This window comes from Cyprinodon variegatus, unplaced genomic scaffold (assembly GCF_000732505.1).
Source record: "Cyprinodon variegatus isolate N-32 unplaced genomic scaffold, C_variegatus-1.0 Scaffold697, whole genome shotgun sequence".
Taxonomy (NCBI): Eukaryota; Metazoa; Chordata; class Actinopteri; order Cyprinodontiformes; family Cyprinodontidae; genus Cyprinodon; species Cyprinodon variegatus.
This window is the reverse complement of record NW_015151150.1, coordinates 378,089-390,212: the sequence shown is the minus strand read 5'-3', so window position 1 is coordinate 390,212 and position 12,124 is coordinate 378,089. Positions and strand designations below refer to the sequence as shown.

General features: G+C 40.8%; 1 protein-coding gene across 1 annotated transcript in view; it reads left to right on the top strand.

Moving 5' to 3' along the window:
• spata20 (spermatogenesis associated 20) overlaps positions 1-12,124 on the top strand; it is a 73,369-nt gene that overhangs the window by 22,469 nt on the left and 38,776 nt on the right. Inside the window, exon 13 of the mRNA XM_015394593.1 lies at positions 6,965-7,173. Within this exon, the coding sequence (XP_015250079.1) occupies positions 6,965-7,173 (209 nt within the window). The remainder of the gene's footprint in view (positions 1-6,964; positions 7,174-12,124) is intronic.

Here is a 12,124-nt window from a genome sequence, read left to right as displayed (position 1 = left end):
CTCTAGATGCATTTGAGATATCAAAAAAGTACTCCAGAGTGTTGTTCAGCATGGGGGTGAGTAGAAAATGAAGGCTAATCATGTCTTGGGTGTACTATTCCTTTAAACAACTCTGCCATGTTACATTCTTTCATTTGACTTTTCTGCTGTGCTTGGAAGGTGAGGATGTGGTGACAGAAGAAATGCACAGCATTACATGCAACACGTTTTTTAAAATGATAGAAAAAGACATGCTGACAATAATCACCATAGATAGGAGGGCTTTTGTAAGTTAAAGCACTTCATAGATAAAGTTTTTTCGTTCCCCATGCCACATTTAGCGTCCGCTTACAACTCTGAGAGCATGTAAGAGTGACATACAGTACCCTTTCTTTTAATGACTAATTAATTACATCTTTCTTTCACATGTTCCATTAATCTTTGTTTTTATTTAGTAACCTATTCAAATAGGTTTCTGTTTTTGTCTTACAAATAAGTTTAATAATGTATAAGAAAAAACATATTTTTTGTGTATTTAGTTAGTATTTATTACAGCTCAAACAATAAATAGTTAAAATCTAATTTTATGCTCTTTTTTTAATTGAGGAAATACAAAACAATATTTAGCCCTTCATGTTATAAAAACATCTTTTTGATAAAAACTGTAGTTTATAGGAAAAGCAGCTGCCTAGCAATAAATTCTTGGTTAAGTTTGCTCAACTTTAGATTTATTAATTAATTAATAGCTTGCATCCCAATTTTACTTGTAAAGCTACTGATGGCACAGAGTGTGAAAGCCCAACTCTAGTAAAAGGTGTTAATAACTCAAAAGTCAATTACACACTTAATACATTTAATAAAGAGGACATATCGGACATTTACTGTTGTGCAAAAATCCCAGTTGTGATACTTGCACCCTGCTAGGCATTCCATGATTAGTGTTAGTGAGATTATGGCCAAGAAAAAACAAAAAACAGGCGCACCTCATAAGTCATAGCAAGCAGTGCATGCTGGGATGTACAGTGTGCACCTTCCTCAGGTACAAATCAGTAGCTTTAAAGATACTGTGACCTTACCCGTAAAAACCTACGTCAGTAGTAGTTTCAGCTTATTGATATATTGCCTTAACTTTCAGTTAGTTTAATTAACATTCAATTATATTACCAGATCACACCCAGTCTGTACATGTATGGTCCGCTGGGCTCCCCCTCGATTTGGCTCTTTTTTAAAACATTAGATGTCGGCAGACTAATGCTCAGAAATTTAGATAGCTGTACTTCCTGTTTCAGAGTCGTCCTGAAACCCGACAGAGAGTGATAGTAGCACCATTAGCAGTTAAAAGGGACAAAGGCCATGTGAATATTCTTATGTGTGAAGGGATTTATTATTTTAAATGTTGTCTTTTACTTTACTAACCTGTGCATTCAGACAAACTTGTCTGCATTAGACTAAAGGGCTGGTTATCCTCCTGCAGCAGTGTGTCGTAGTGAGCTTGTCGCAGATATTTTTGATTTATGGCCAATATTGAGGCGTGTGCTTTTATTCCACGGCAAAGGGCAAGAGGGACAATCACAAACTAGCTGTCGGTCTAGATCTGGCCGAGGCGGTGAGGAAGTGGGGACAGGTTTGTACGACAACGGAGGGACATGAGGGCGAAAACGAGCGGGGATCAAGGTGGAAAAAGGGTCCCAGCGTTCTGGCGCAAATCGCTCTTCTAGCTGCTCCATCTTCACGGGTCGTTTTCCACAATGGCGGTCATATAAACAAAACAAGCGGGGAAGGTACCAAACAGGAAATACGGATAGTGTAGAGCGAATGTAGATTTTACCAATCGGAGGCCTCCTGTCTGCGGTCACCCACAATTTTAGAGAGGTGCAGCAAAGTGTCTGCGGAAGGGGGGGAGGGGCACATTCGCGTTTACTGCTACACACATGCAGACGACTTGGTTTCTGCGTATAAATCAGCCTTAAGGGTTATTAAGGGCACATTATACTTCTGCAACCGCACACTTCAAATGTCTCTTGGGTCTGGTCGGTCCGTCAAGACCAGCACCATCGGTCTTGAATTTCTAAGGACGCACAGCAGTTTCCCACCAAAGCACAAGGGGGAGCCAATTCGAGAATGACGATCGAACAGACAGCCGGAAAGGCATACCAAGGAACAATCTCAGCTGTTTTTTCTCTGCGCACTTCCGCTTGAGGTCTGAGTGGGTTTGCGACCGTGGATGTTATTTAAATGAGCCTAGAAGGGGTAGATACAGAGGGTGAAAGATGCTCAGAAAAGGTCACTGGGCTGGGGCTCTTGTGACAGTTGCATTGAGGACCAAGGTCCCTGCATGCTGGTCACACTATATACCTCTGCGCCACTGCTGCACCCCAGGGGTCAATGTTTTTAAAGCACCACACATACACTTAAAGTCAAACACAGTCTCTTGTTGATCTTACACAACAACTTCCGTTGGCCTTGTTCTGCTCGCCAGCTCTGTGCCCCAGTTACTCTAAATGAGGAAGTGTAAAATGCTTTCGAATCAGCAGAAATATGTGCCAAGCGTCCCACAACCTGCTCAATACAACTTAATCAATTTGAAACATACACACATGAACAAATACACACTCTGCGCCTAAACACCCTGGCCTTGTTCCACAGCTCCCATCTCATTCATAACAGTCCAATTCAGAATGGTGTCGTCTTTGAAAATGCTTAGAAAGGCTCATTTCTCAGGCCTGGTTCAGCTTCCATGCAGGCACTGGCTGTGAGCCCATTTACCAGGTGGAATGGTTGGAGCTGAGACTAAGTGGGTTAATAGGATGTTCAGTTAGTGCTATGGATTTTCTGGGGTTCCTCTCTTGCGACTGAGGATCGAATGTCTTAAAGCAGCAGAAGCAAAGAGAAGAATAGCAGTAATGTCAGGATTGATGTGCAGTTCTGTGGATGACTTCTTTCTCTGTGACTTTAAAAGGTTTAAAAAGTGTGAAAACTCTGGTATCTGTCGTGGTCTTCATCTTTTTCTAAGGTGTAAATGGTTTACCCATAAATCATGTTTGCTCTTTACTCAGTCCTCTGCCTTTTACATATCGAATGATTACAGAGTTTAATAAAGAAGTTTATAATGTCATTGGGCCCAGGAGCTTTTATTCCAGGGCTTCAGACATGAAAAGCAGGGTATATATGAAGGGAGACAATTGCCCTGTTGTTGAACCCTAGATGAGTGCGCCAACCACAAGAGGTCTCTCTATATATAGCATCCCTGCTCCATGGCAGTGGCACACTGCACTTCACCTTATGATGCCTCAAGTGAGGCTTTATTAAAAAGTTTAAGATTTCACCTGAACTACATAACTTTCTTGGCATCTTCTTTTAGGTTAAATCCCGATAAGTTAGTCCCACAGGCTGCAATTAACGCATGGTCTGAAGGCCACCAATGGGCATGGTCTGAAGGCCACGATTTTGAAAAGACATAACAAACATAACAGGAGAAGGCAGCACACAACTGCTGATTTTCCTGTGTTGAACAGAACTTAGAAAAATCCACTGACTGTAAATTTTGGACCTAGAAATAAAGCTGTACACAAACAAAGATATAAAACACAGCGTTAATGATCGTAATCTGATAAAAACCCAAGAAAAACCAAAGAAAAACAAAAGAAAAACGGCAAACTTTGAATGATTTTGGAAAGTGAAGCACAGTTTTTATTATATCATCTTTTCTTTTATCTAAACTGAAAACACCTAAAGCTTTAAGATTACTGGAGCTAATTTGATCCCTGATATCCGTTTTGTTTGCACCTACTAACCCTTTTGGTGCCAGGCTGAACCACCTTCAGAACTAACTCAATTCTACATGGCGTAGACCCCACAAAGTATCTGATATCATCAGATATTTGATGAAAATTCACTCATGACTGATGCCAGTCTTCTGCTCCATCACATTCTAAAGCTAATCTACAGATCATTGCCAACCAACAGCCTGAAACATTGCTGTGCAACAAGCTGTGGATCATAACCATGAGCATACCCCTAAATAAGTTTAAATATGGGTTTAGGTTATCAAATTAATTTTTTAAATGAAGCATCCACTTCAATCCCATAGAAAATGTGTGGACAGATCTGAACTGTGTCTGAACAGATCATTGGTTCGGAGAGTCAGGGTGAACAGTGTGAGTTCCTTGGGTTGCCAGTGAATCATCCTTAAACACTCAATATGTGGGCCAGCTTTTCATGCTTCATTAGAGATCTGCTGGAAGCATTGCAAGGAAGGAAGTGGAGTCAAAACATCCAGAGGAAATTTACTGATGATCTGTATGACGGAACGTCATGTTTTAAACCAAATGTGATGCAACGTTTTGGCACCCTGCCATTAATCCATCCAACCATTTTCCATCACGCTTATCCCAAGCGGGGTCACGAGGGGTGCTGGTGCCTATCTCCAGCTGTATATGGGCGAAAGACAGGCTACAGTGCCATTAACTGAAGGAAAAAATAACTTGTGCAGCAAAAATCAGCCACTATTGGTCTAGCGACCACCACGTACAAGACCTCTGACCTAAAGTATGCAAAGAGATATCCCCCACACCATCACACCTCCAACAGCCCGAACAGTTGAAGAAAGCCAGGATGGATCCTTGCTTTCCTGTTTTCTCGTTATTTAAACTAAAGTCTAACCCCACCATCTAAATTTAGTAACTGAAATTAAAATCCATTGGAGCAGGAAATGTTTCCCAGTTATCCTGTTTGAATCCAGGCCTCAGTTCCATATTTTTAGAGGACCGGAGTAGCACCTGATGTGGTTTTCTGAGAGTCTACATGCTGTCAGTCATAGATGGCAGTATCTTGGTTGTAATGAGTGTTTGAATTTGCCTTTCTGTCTGTCAGGTCAGTTAAGTATTAGAGACAGGAGGAGTCAGAATGGGTATAACAAGGTTAAATAAATACAAATCAACCCTATTTTCCTCAGAACAAACGTTGGTTTCTTTTGTTCATTTTTTGACCATATGTAAGAGGTGGTTCAGTGTTAAAAAATTCATTTAAGCTATAACCCTATTCAAACCAATTAGTTTAAATTATTTTGGTGTTTATTTCAACAACTATTTGAAAGTATAAAAATCTGATCAGGTCCCCCCTTCAAGCATCTACCTTCTTCCAACCTTATTATATCCATTCTGATGCTTCCTTCATCATTTTCTCCATGGAGATGACTTATTTCTCATCCCGCTGCAGGATGGCTCCTTGGTTCTTTATGACCTCTCACATTAATACACTTCATCTCCTCCAAATCGCTCCCTGGTTTTTCACCCTCTTGACCAGCAGCCATCAGCCTCTCCTGACCCAGCACTATCTGGCTTCCTGTCACAGTCCGTCCTCATGCACTCACTCATCTGGAGGTACTGCTGTGAGAACTTGAAGGACAGGGATAGTGGAAAAACAACAGTTTATAAAAAGCGGTGACTCAGTGGTATCCGTGGGAAAAAGTAAATCCGTATTAGCGGTAAACCTTTGTGTCGGACATGGAGGCTGATTGACAAAGATAAAACTGACAGCTCCAAATGAAGAATTTAAAGAAGAGATGGACGCTTATTTTGACATTCTTGTTGACTAAAAATAATTTCTAATGTTAAGCTGTGATTAAATATTCATCAGCCTATAATTTTAGATTCTCATCTCTTTACAAGTTAGTTAAACTGACAGAGATAATCAATATAAATAACATCCATCCATTTTCCATCACACTTATTCCAAGTGGTGTTGCGAGGAGTAGTGGTGCCTATCTCCAGCTGTCTACGTGCGAGAGGCGTGGTCCACCCTGTACAGGTCGCCAGTCTATCATAGGGCAACATAGGGACAAACAGGACAAACAACCATTCACACTCACGCCTAAGGAGAATTTAGAGAAGCCAATTAGCCTAACAGTTATGTTTTTGGACTGTGGGAGGAAGCCTGAGTACCCAAACTCCATACAGAAAGACCGCAGGCCGTGAATCGAACCCGGAACCTTCTAGCTGCAAGGCGCCACTGAGCAGCTCAATATAAATAACATCTATATGAAAAATTTATAGCAACCCCTCCCTTTTAAAGGCAGGCACCTTGATTGAAATCAGCTGCTACTTCAGTTCCTAATCCTCTTCCAGGGAAAATTAAATATTCTTAGTTGTCATGAAGATTAAGCTGCCGCTGTAACAAGGATTATATTTGGAGGAGTCGAATCAAAGAGTAATGGTGGTAACACCATACTTTTTTCTTAGTTAGCGGTACTGGTGTATAAAATAGCCAGAAAGTTTAAGAAGTTTAACTTAAACCTGCAGTTAGATGGTTGGTTGTAGTTTAGTCTGTCCTAAACTTTGACCTTAATCTTGTTGAAATTGTGGGGATTTAGTTGAAAACTGGGGTTTCATTAGAACACAAAACTCAATAAATCAACAAACTAGGTCAGAGTTAATTTATGTGAACTTTACCAATAGTGCCAGGTAGTATAGCTCAGATATCCAGTAAAAAATGTGCTGAATAAAAAACATGATGAAGTGCTATTAAGCGGGTTACGGGCCTATTTAACAGTGTCTGTACTGTATGTAAAAGGTTTGTTTCTGTGTCGATAACAGCAAAGCAACAATAAATGTAATCTTATGCAACAATTGATTGTTTTTAAAAGTCTGACATTTCAAATAATGCCCTTCACAGGTGTGGATAATCTCTGCTGCATGCTTTTGTCACTGATAGTAATTCTTTCTATCTCCCATGAGCTCCTGATTATTTTACAACCGTCTTAAGAATTATTGAAGCTTGATTTGTTTTCTGGCTTGTTTATAGTAAAAGTTTTATTCTCTTCAGGCTGTTATTGTATAAGCGATGAAAAACTAAACTAGTTCACCAGTGGAACTCATCACAGTGCTTTGCTTAATCTCCCCAACAATAAATACTTAATGGTGGATGTCCTCATTCCCATTTTTTCTTTCAATTCCCTGATTCTCTTTTTTTCCTCTGTGTTGCAAAGATCACCACCCATCTGTGGGTTTCTGGATGATTATGCTTTCATCATTTGTGGCCTGCTGGACCTGTATGAGGCCACGTTTCAAGCAGAGTGGCTGCAGTGGGCCGAGGAGCTGCAGACCAGGCAAGACCTGCTGTTCTGGGACGAACAGGGTGGAGGCTACTTCTGCAGTGACCCGAGCGACGGGACGGTTCTGCTGCGACTGAAAGAGGGTATGTAAGAACCAGACTTGATTTTAGCCTAATTTTAGATATATATATGCTTAAAAAACACATTTCTGCTCCTAAAATTATTAAGTCAGGAAGGTCATGCGTGTCTGTCGTCACTGCCGTTTAAAGGTCATTAAGAAGCAGCATATGTTAACTTTAATTAATTAAATAACTCATGAGTTTTTAGATGTATGTGGTCTGTAATATAAAAATCTAAATTTGACATGTTTTATTAACAGCTCTGAGTGCGTCCTGTAGTAAAGTTATTTTTATTCTATACTTTGTAATGCAACTCTCTAATGTCACTAGTTTGTCAGCTCTGCACTGCCATAGAGCAAAGATGTCTGCCACCGTACTGTAAAGGCTTTCACCCTGTAGATAAGGATCAATTCAATTCAAAAATACTTTGTTAATCCCAAAGAGAAATTAAATGTTGCAGTAACTTGTATGTTATTTTTTAACCAGTTTTTGTAGGTGTTGATAGCTGTAAGCAGGAAGGATCTTCTGTAGTGGTCTGTCTTGCACGAGATCTAAGGAAGCTTCTGACTGAAGACACTCTGTTGTTTTTTGTTGTCATTCAGCGTCAAATGATTGTTTCCACACCATGCTACAAAGCGGTTCTCCATGCCACGGTTGTCCATGCTACGACGCTCCCTTTACTCAGCTTCTTGTCAGTCTTTGATTTATCCATTGACTGCAGAGTCATCTGTGTATTTCTGCAGAAGACAGGGCTCTTTCTGGTACTGGAAGTTAGACATGTACAGAATAAAAAGGAACTGTGTCCATCTTGGTTTTACTGCAGATACTTTTTTACTATTGTGGAGGTTTCTAGAGGGGATCCTTCTGAGGAGAACCCAATCCCCTTATCCATGTACAGTTACAACTGCATGTGTTGTCACAGTTTACAGTATGTTGACCTTTGAGTGGTTTGCTTGCAGCAAGCAGGAGAGGTCATACCAGCAAACCGAGAGCAGGAAGAGAGGATGTACAAAAAGTAACGTGTTTGAGTAGAGGAAATGATGAAACAGTGCTACCCTGCAGCACTCTCCGCCATAGCCCCTTACATACGGCCACTTTAAAACTGTCCTTTTTCTCATGGTTGATACTATGTCAATCCCTCGTTTTACATTTACATGTAATGTCTTTAATATACTAAACGATCAGAAATTTCCACCTCCATAATGAACTCTTTGATCTCACCTTCTGCTTCTTCCTTTAGGAAGAAAACTATGTTTTATACCTAAACTGTTTATTTAGAACTACAGCATCTCATCACTCAGGTAGCAATAAATTTTGTCAACCTCATTTAAAGTTGTGGAGAAATCTAAAAACGACGAAAGTCTTTGTAAAAGAATAAAGTCACTTTCTCACTGAAAACCGTTTTTTCAAAACCGGGTTGACCCGCTAACAGTCGGCTTTTTGCTCTTTTGCCATTTCACTGAAAAGCCGAGTCAGACCCCCAACTGGGAGCTGCGTGACCACTGTCGCCCACAACTGCGTGTCTGACGACGGCATCATGCTGGGTGAGCGTTAATGATGTCGAAAATTCTTCCCAATAATGCTCCTTATTTATTGAAGGTAAACAGAGTTTTTTTGGCTTTTTAGATCAGATGAAACTGACACGGTGTTGACCTCTGTACATTGTGCTCCATGGTGTTATATAATTTAGCGACTCAACCCGTTGGTGTTCCCACTGCATGCCGATCAGAGCCGAGGGTCGCTTGGCTGCGTCTTTTTCAGAAGCAGCCATTCGTTGGTCGCTTGCCGAGTCGTTTGACCCGGGTACACGTGTCAGTGAGCTGTTGTTTCCGGGTTTAAACAGGGTTATCTTTTGCCAAATAGAAATGGGTATAAGAGAACTTATTCTAAGTTTGCAAGGATCCCATTAAACATAAAGAAAGTTCTTTAGGTAATTCAGACTGATATTTACATTTCTGGCTCACTTGCATAAAGAAAACTGTGCACCACCCTAATTATTCCTTACCTAGTAGGACACAGTTTAGATTGCATCATGCTGTGGAGATACTTCTCATTTCTGAGTAGAGACGAGGAAAGTGGGAACAACCAGAGTAGAACCTAAGTGAGGCTTCAAAAGATTTAAGATGGGGTTGGAGGTTCAGGAGTGCACCTCAATCACTCACAACCACAATGAAGTGGCTTAGATTATAACATATCTACAGGTTTGAATTCCCCTGTTAAAGTTCAGCTTAAGCCCTGTGAAGACAATTAATTAGATCTGAATTGATGCTCACAAATCAATTACAGGTTTGTTTACTTTTTTTTTCTAAAGATTTTGTGGGACTATTGGCCTTTATTTGCAGTTATTACTCAGGAGAACAGTCAGTCATGCAGTCAAGGTGCAGAGTTTAGGAAATCAGACAAACAGCTGCATTCACGATTTATCACCACTGCATGTCATACATGCCGCCTGCTCTGCCTCATGAATCTTCAGTTGGAGAAATTGTGCAAAGAAGGCCAAAAGTTGATCAGAGATCCCCAACCCTACTCCTCTAGTACCCCTGCCCTGTGTCTTTTACAGAAACAGCCATTTAAAATGACCCCTCCCAGTCAAACACCAGGCGAATGGCAGCCAATTTACCTGCAACTCCCAGCAAAATGCCCCCCAACTTACAGCTACAAGTGACCCCCTCCTTCTCTGGGGCGTGCATATATTTTTACTCTGACTCCACCCTGTCCCTAAATTACAGGGTCTGACTAGGCGTTAGATCTTAATGTCCATAAATGATGACAGAAAGAATATTTTAGTATAAAGATTGATGTTTAAAAATGAACTGTACGGGACCAGCCAAGGGCCCATCAAGGAACATGGGTAAATTTTGAATGGCTACTACTGTAGGCGTCTACTTCTTGCCACACGCCTAACTTAAACAGATTTTTATTAACAGGTTTCTGCAGCTCTAGAGGGCATGCAGAGGGTCATTGAGGAGTACTGGACCATCTAAAACATACAGGGTAGGGGATCCCTAATGTTGGCATAGATATACCCCAAAATATTACCTTCTGTACTTGAATTCTGCATATCTCATAAGTCTATTTACGTACAATTCAGGCCATGAATAGTTTTCATGTTACTCGCCAAGTGTACACTACCTAGCACTGCTCTATTTCATAGAATCCCAATAAAATATGTCAAAGTTTGGGTTTGTTGACAGCTTGGCGTCGTTGATAGTGTGGATTTTCTTTTTCTGTGTCGATGTTGCATTAGAATTTCATGAGAACTGCTTGAAAAACTGCCTGCATCAGCTCACTGTAGGGGTTTGCTTCAGCTTGAAAAAAACAAAAAAACAGGATTGATGGACAGGTAGATGATGAACTCCTGCTGCAGTGGACCTTTGTGGCTTGACCAGTCTGAAGGACGGTATAGCACATAACACTGAGTGGATCTGGGTTGTAGGGGCACTGCAGATGGTCATGAATCAGTTTGGATTACACCAACTGTTTGAAAAGAAGATAGGAATAAAGAAATGAGATTGTTTTTGTCAGTTGTTCACAAATTAATTCATCTGTCATGGATGTGGTGCTTCTCTGCCTTTACCCTTCACCATATTGATTGTCCTAAACTCAAAGGATTTGGAAGCCTTTACTGTAATATCCCTGTCACTTTCATTCATTTGCTACACCTCAAGAAAATAGACTTCCAGCAACAGATAGATAGACTTATAGGGGACTAAATGAAGGAATATTGAGCTCCTCCATTCACCCCAAGAACACTACAGCCGTCACTCATTCAGGCTGAACCTCTCTCCCATAAAAAAGCCCTAGTAGACTAATGCCCTAACTCTCTTGCTGCTTTGATCACCAGAGCTGTCAAACACGTCTCCAGTCTGTCTCTCAGTCCATCTGCCTCTGACAGATTGGAACAGAACTGCAAAGTACAGCAGGAGTCTGGAATCCACTTCCTGACTCTGCTGCTGTCTCATTTCATCTCCTTCTACTAGCCTCATCATTTTCCTCTTAATCTCTAACCTTTCCTTTTCTCTTGTAACCCCGTATTATGACATATTTTTCAATCAATCAATCAACTTTATTGTCAAGATGGATCTTTTAGTTATTTCAAGATATATTTATTCATTTCTATATATCATAATGTGATTGTATTTGAAGGGGCAGTTTTCTCTGTGTCAGAACTTTGAGGAATGGCTGAAGATTGCAACCAATCCATTGGAACTGCAGCACCTGCTAACTAGTGTAAGCTAAAATGCTACATTAGGGCTAAAATATACAGCACTTCAACTCTGCCGCTATTCCATGGCATAGTGATAGGCACCTAGACTGTCAATAAACTATAGTCACAAACCAGCCTGATAAACCAGACTAAATCGGAAGATTGCTGATGAGAACAACCTGTTGTCTTTCAACCAAGTCTGTGCCGATTGGCCAATGCTCTGACCAATGAGCGCAACTGACTGTGACGTAGTAAGCGCGCCAGAAAGCTGGTGGGGGAGTGTAAACAAACAGCCTGTCGGTAAAACGGCGAATATGTCCCTCTTAAAAATTAATGAGCGTAGAGCCTCTTCCTGCTCACGTTTCAAAGAAAACCCAAAGTCTAATCCTTCCAAAACTGAGTCAAACCAGAACTGTTCAATAGTTGTTGGCATCTTCCTTGTTGTGCTTTCTCCAGCGTCACGCAGCTTTGTCGTCATGCCCTTAAAACCCCGTCCACTTTGCATCCAGACATTGAAAACGCATCTCTGCGTCATGATTGGCCAGCCAGTTCTAGGGCCTGAGGCATTGATCGAGGCTAGACCACTCCTATATATATCTATATATATATATCTATATATATATATATAGATATATATATATATATCTATATATATATATATAGATATAGATATATAGATATATAACTGTTTTCTCACCCCTCGTGGGGTGGTATGTGTCATCCTCAAGCTCGGGTCCTCTACCAGAGGCCTGGGAGTTTGAGGGTTCT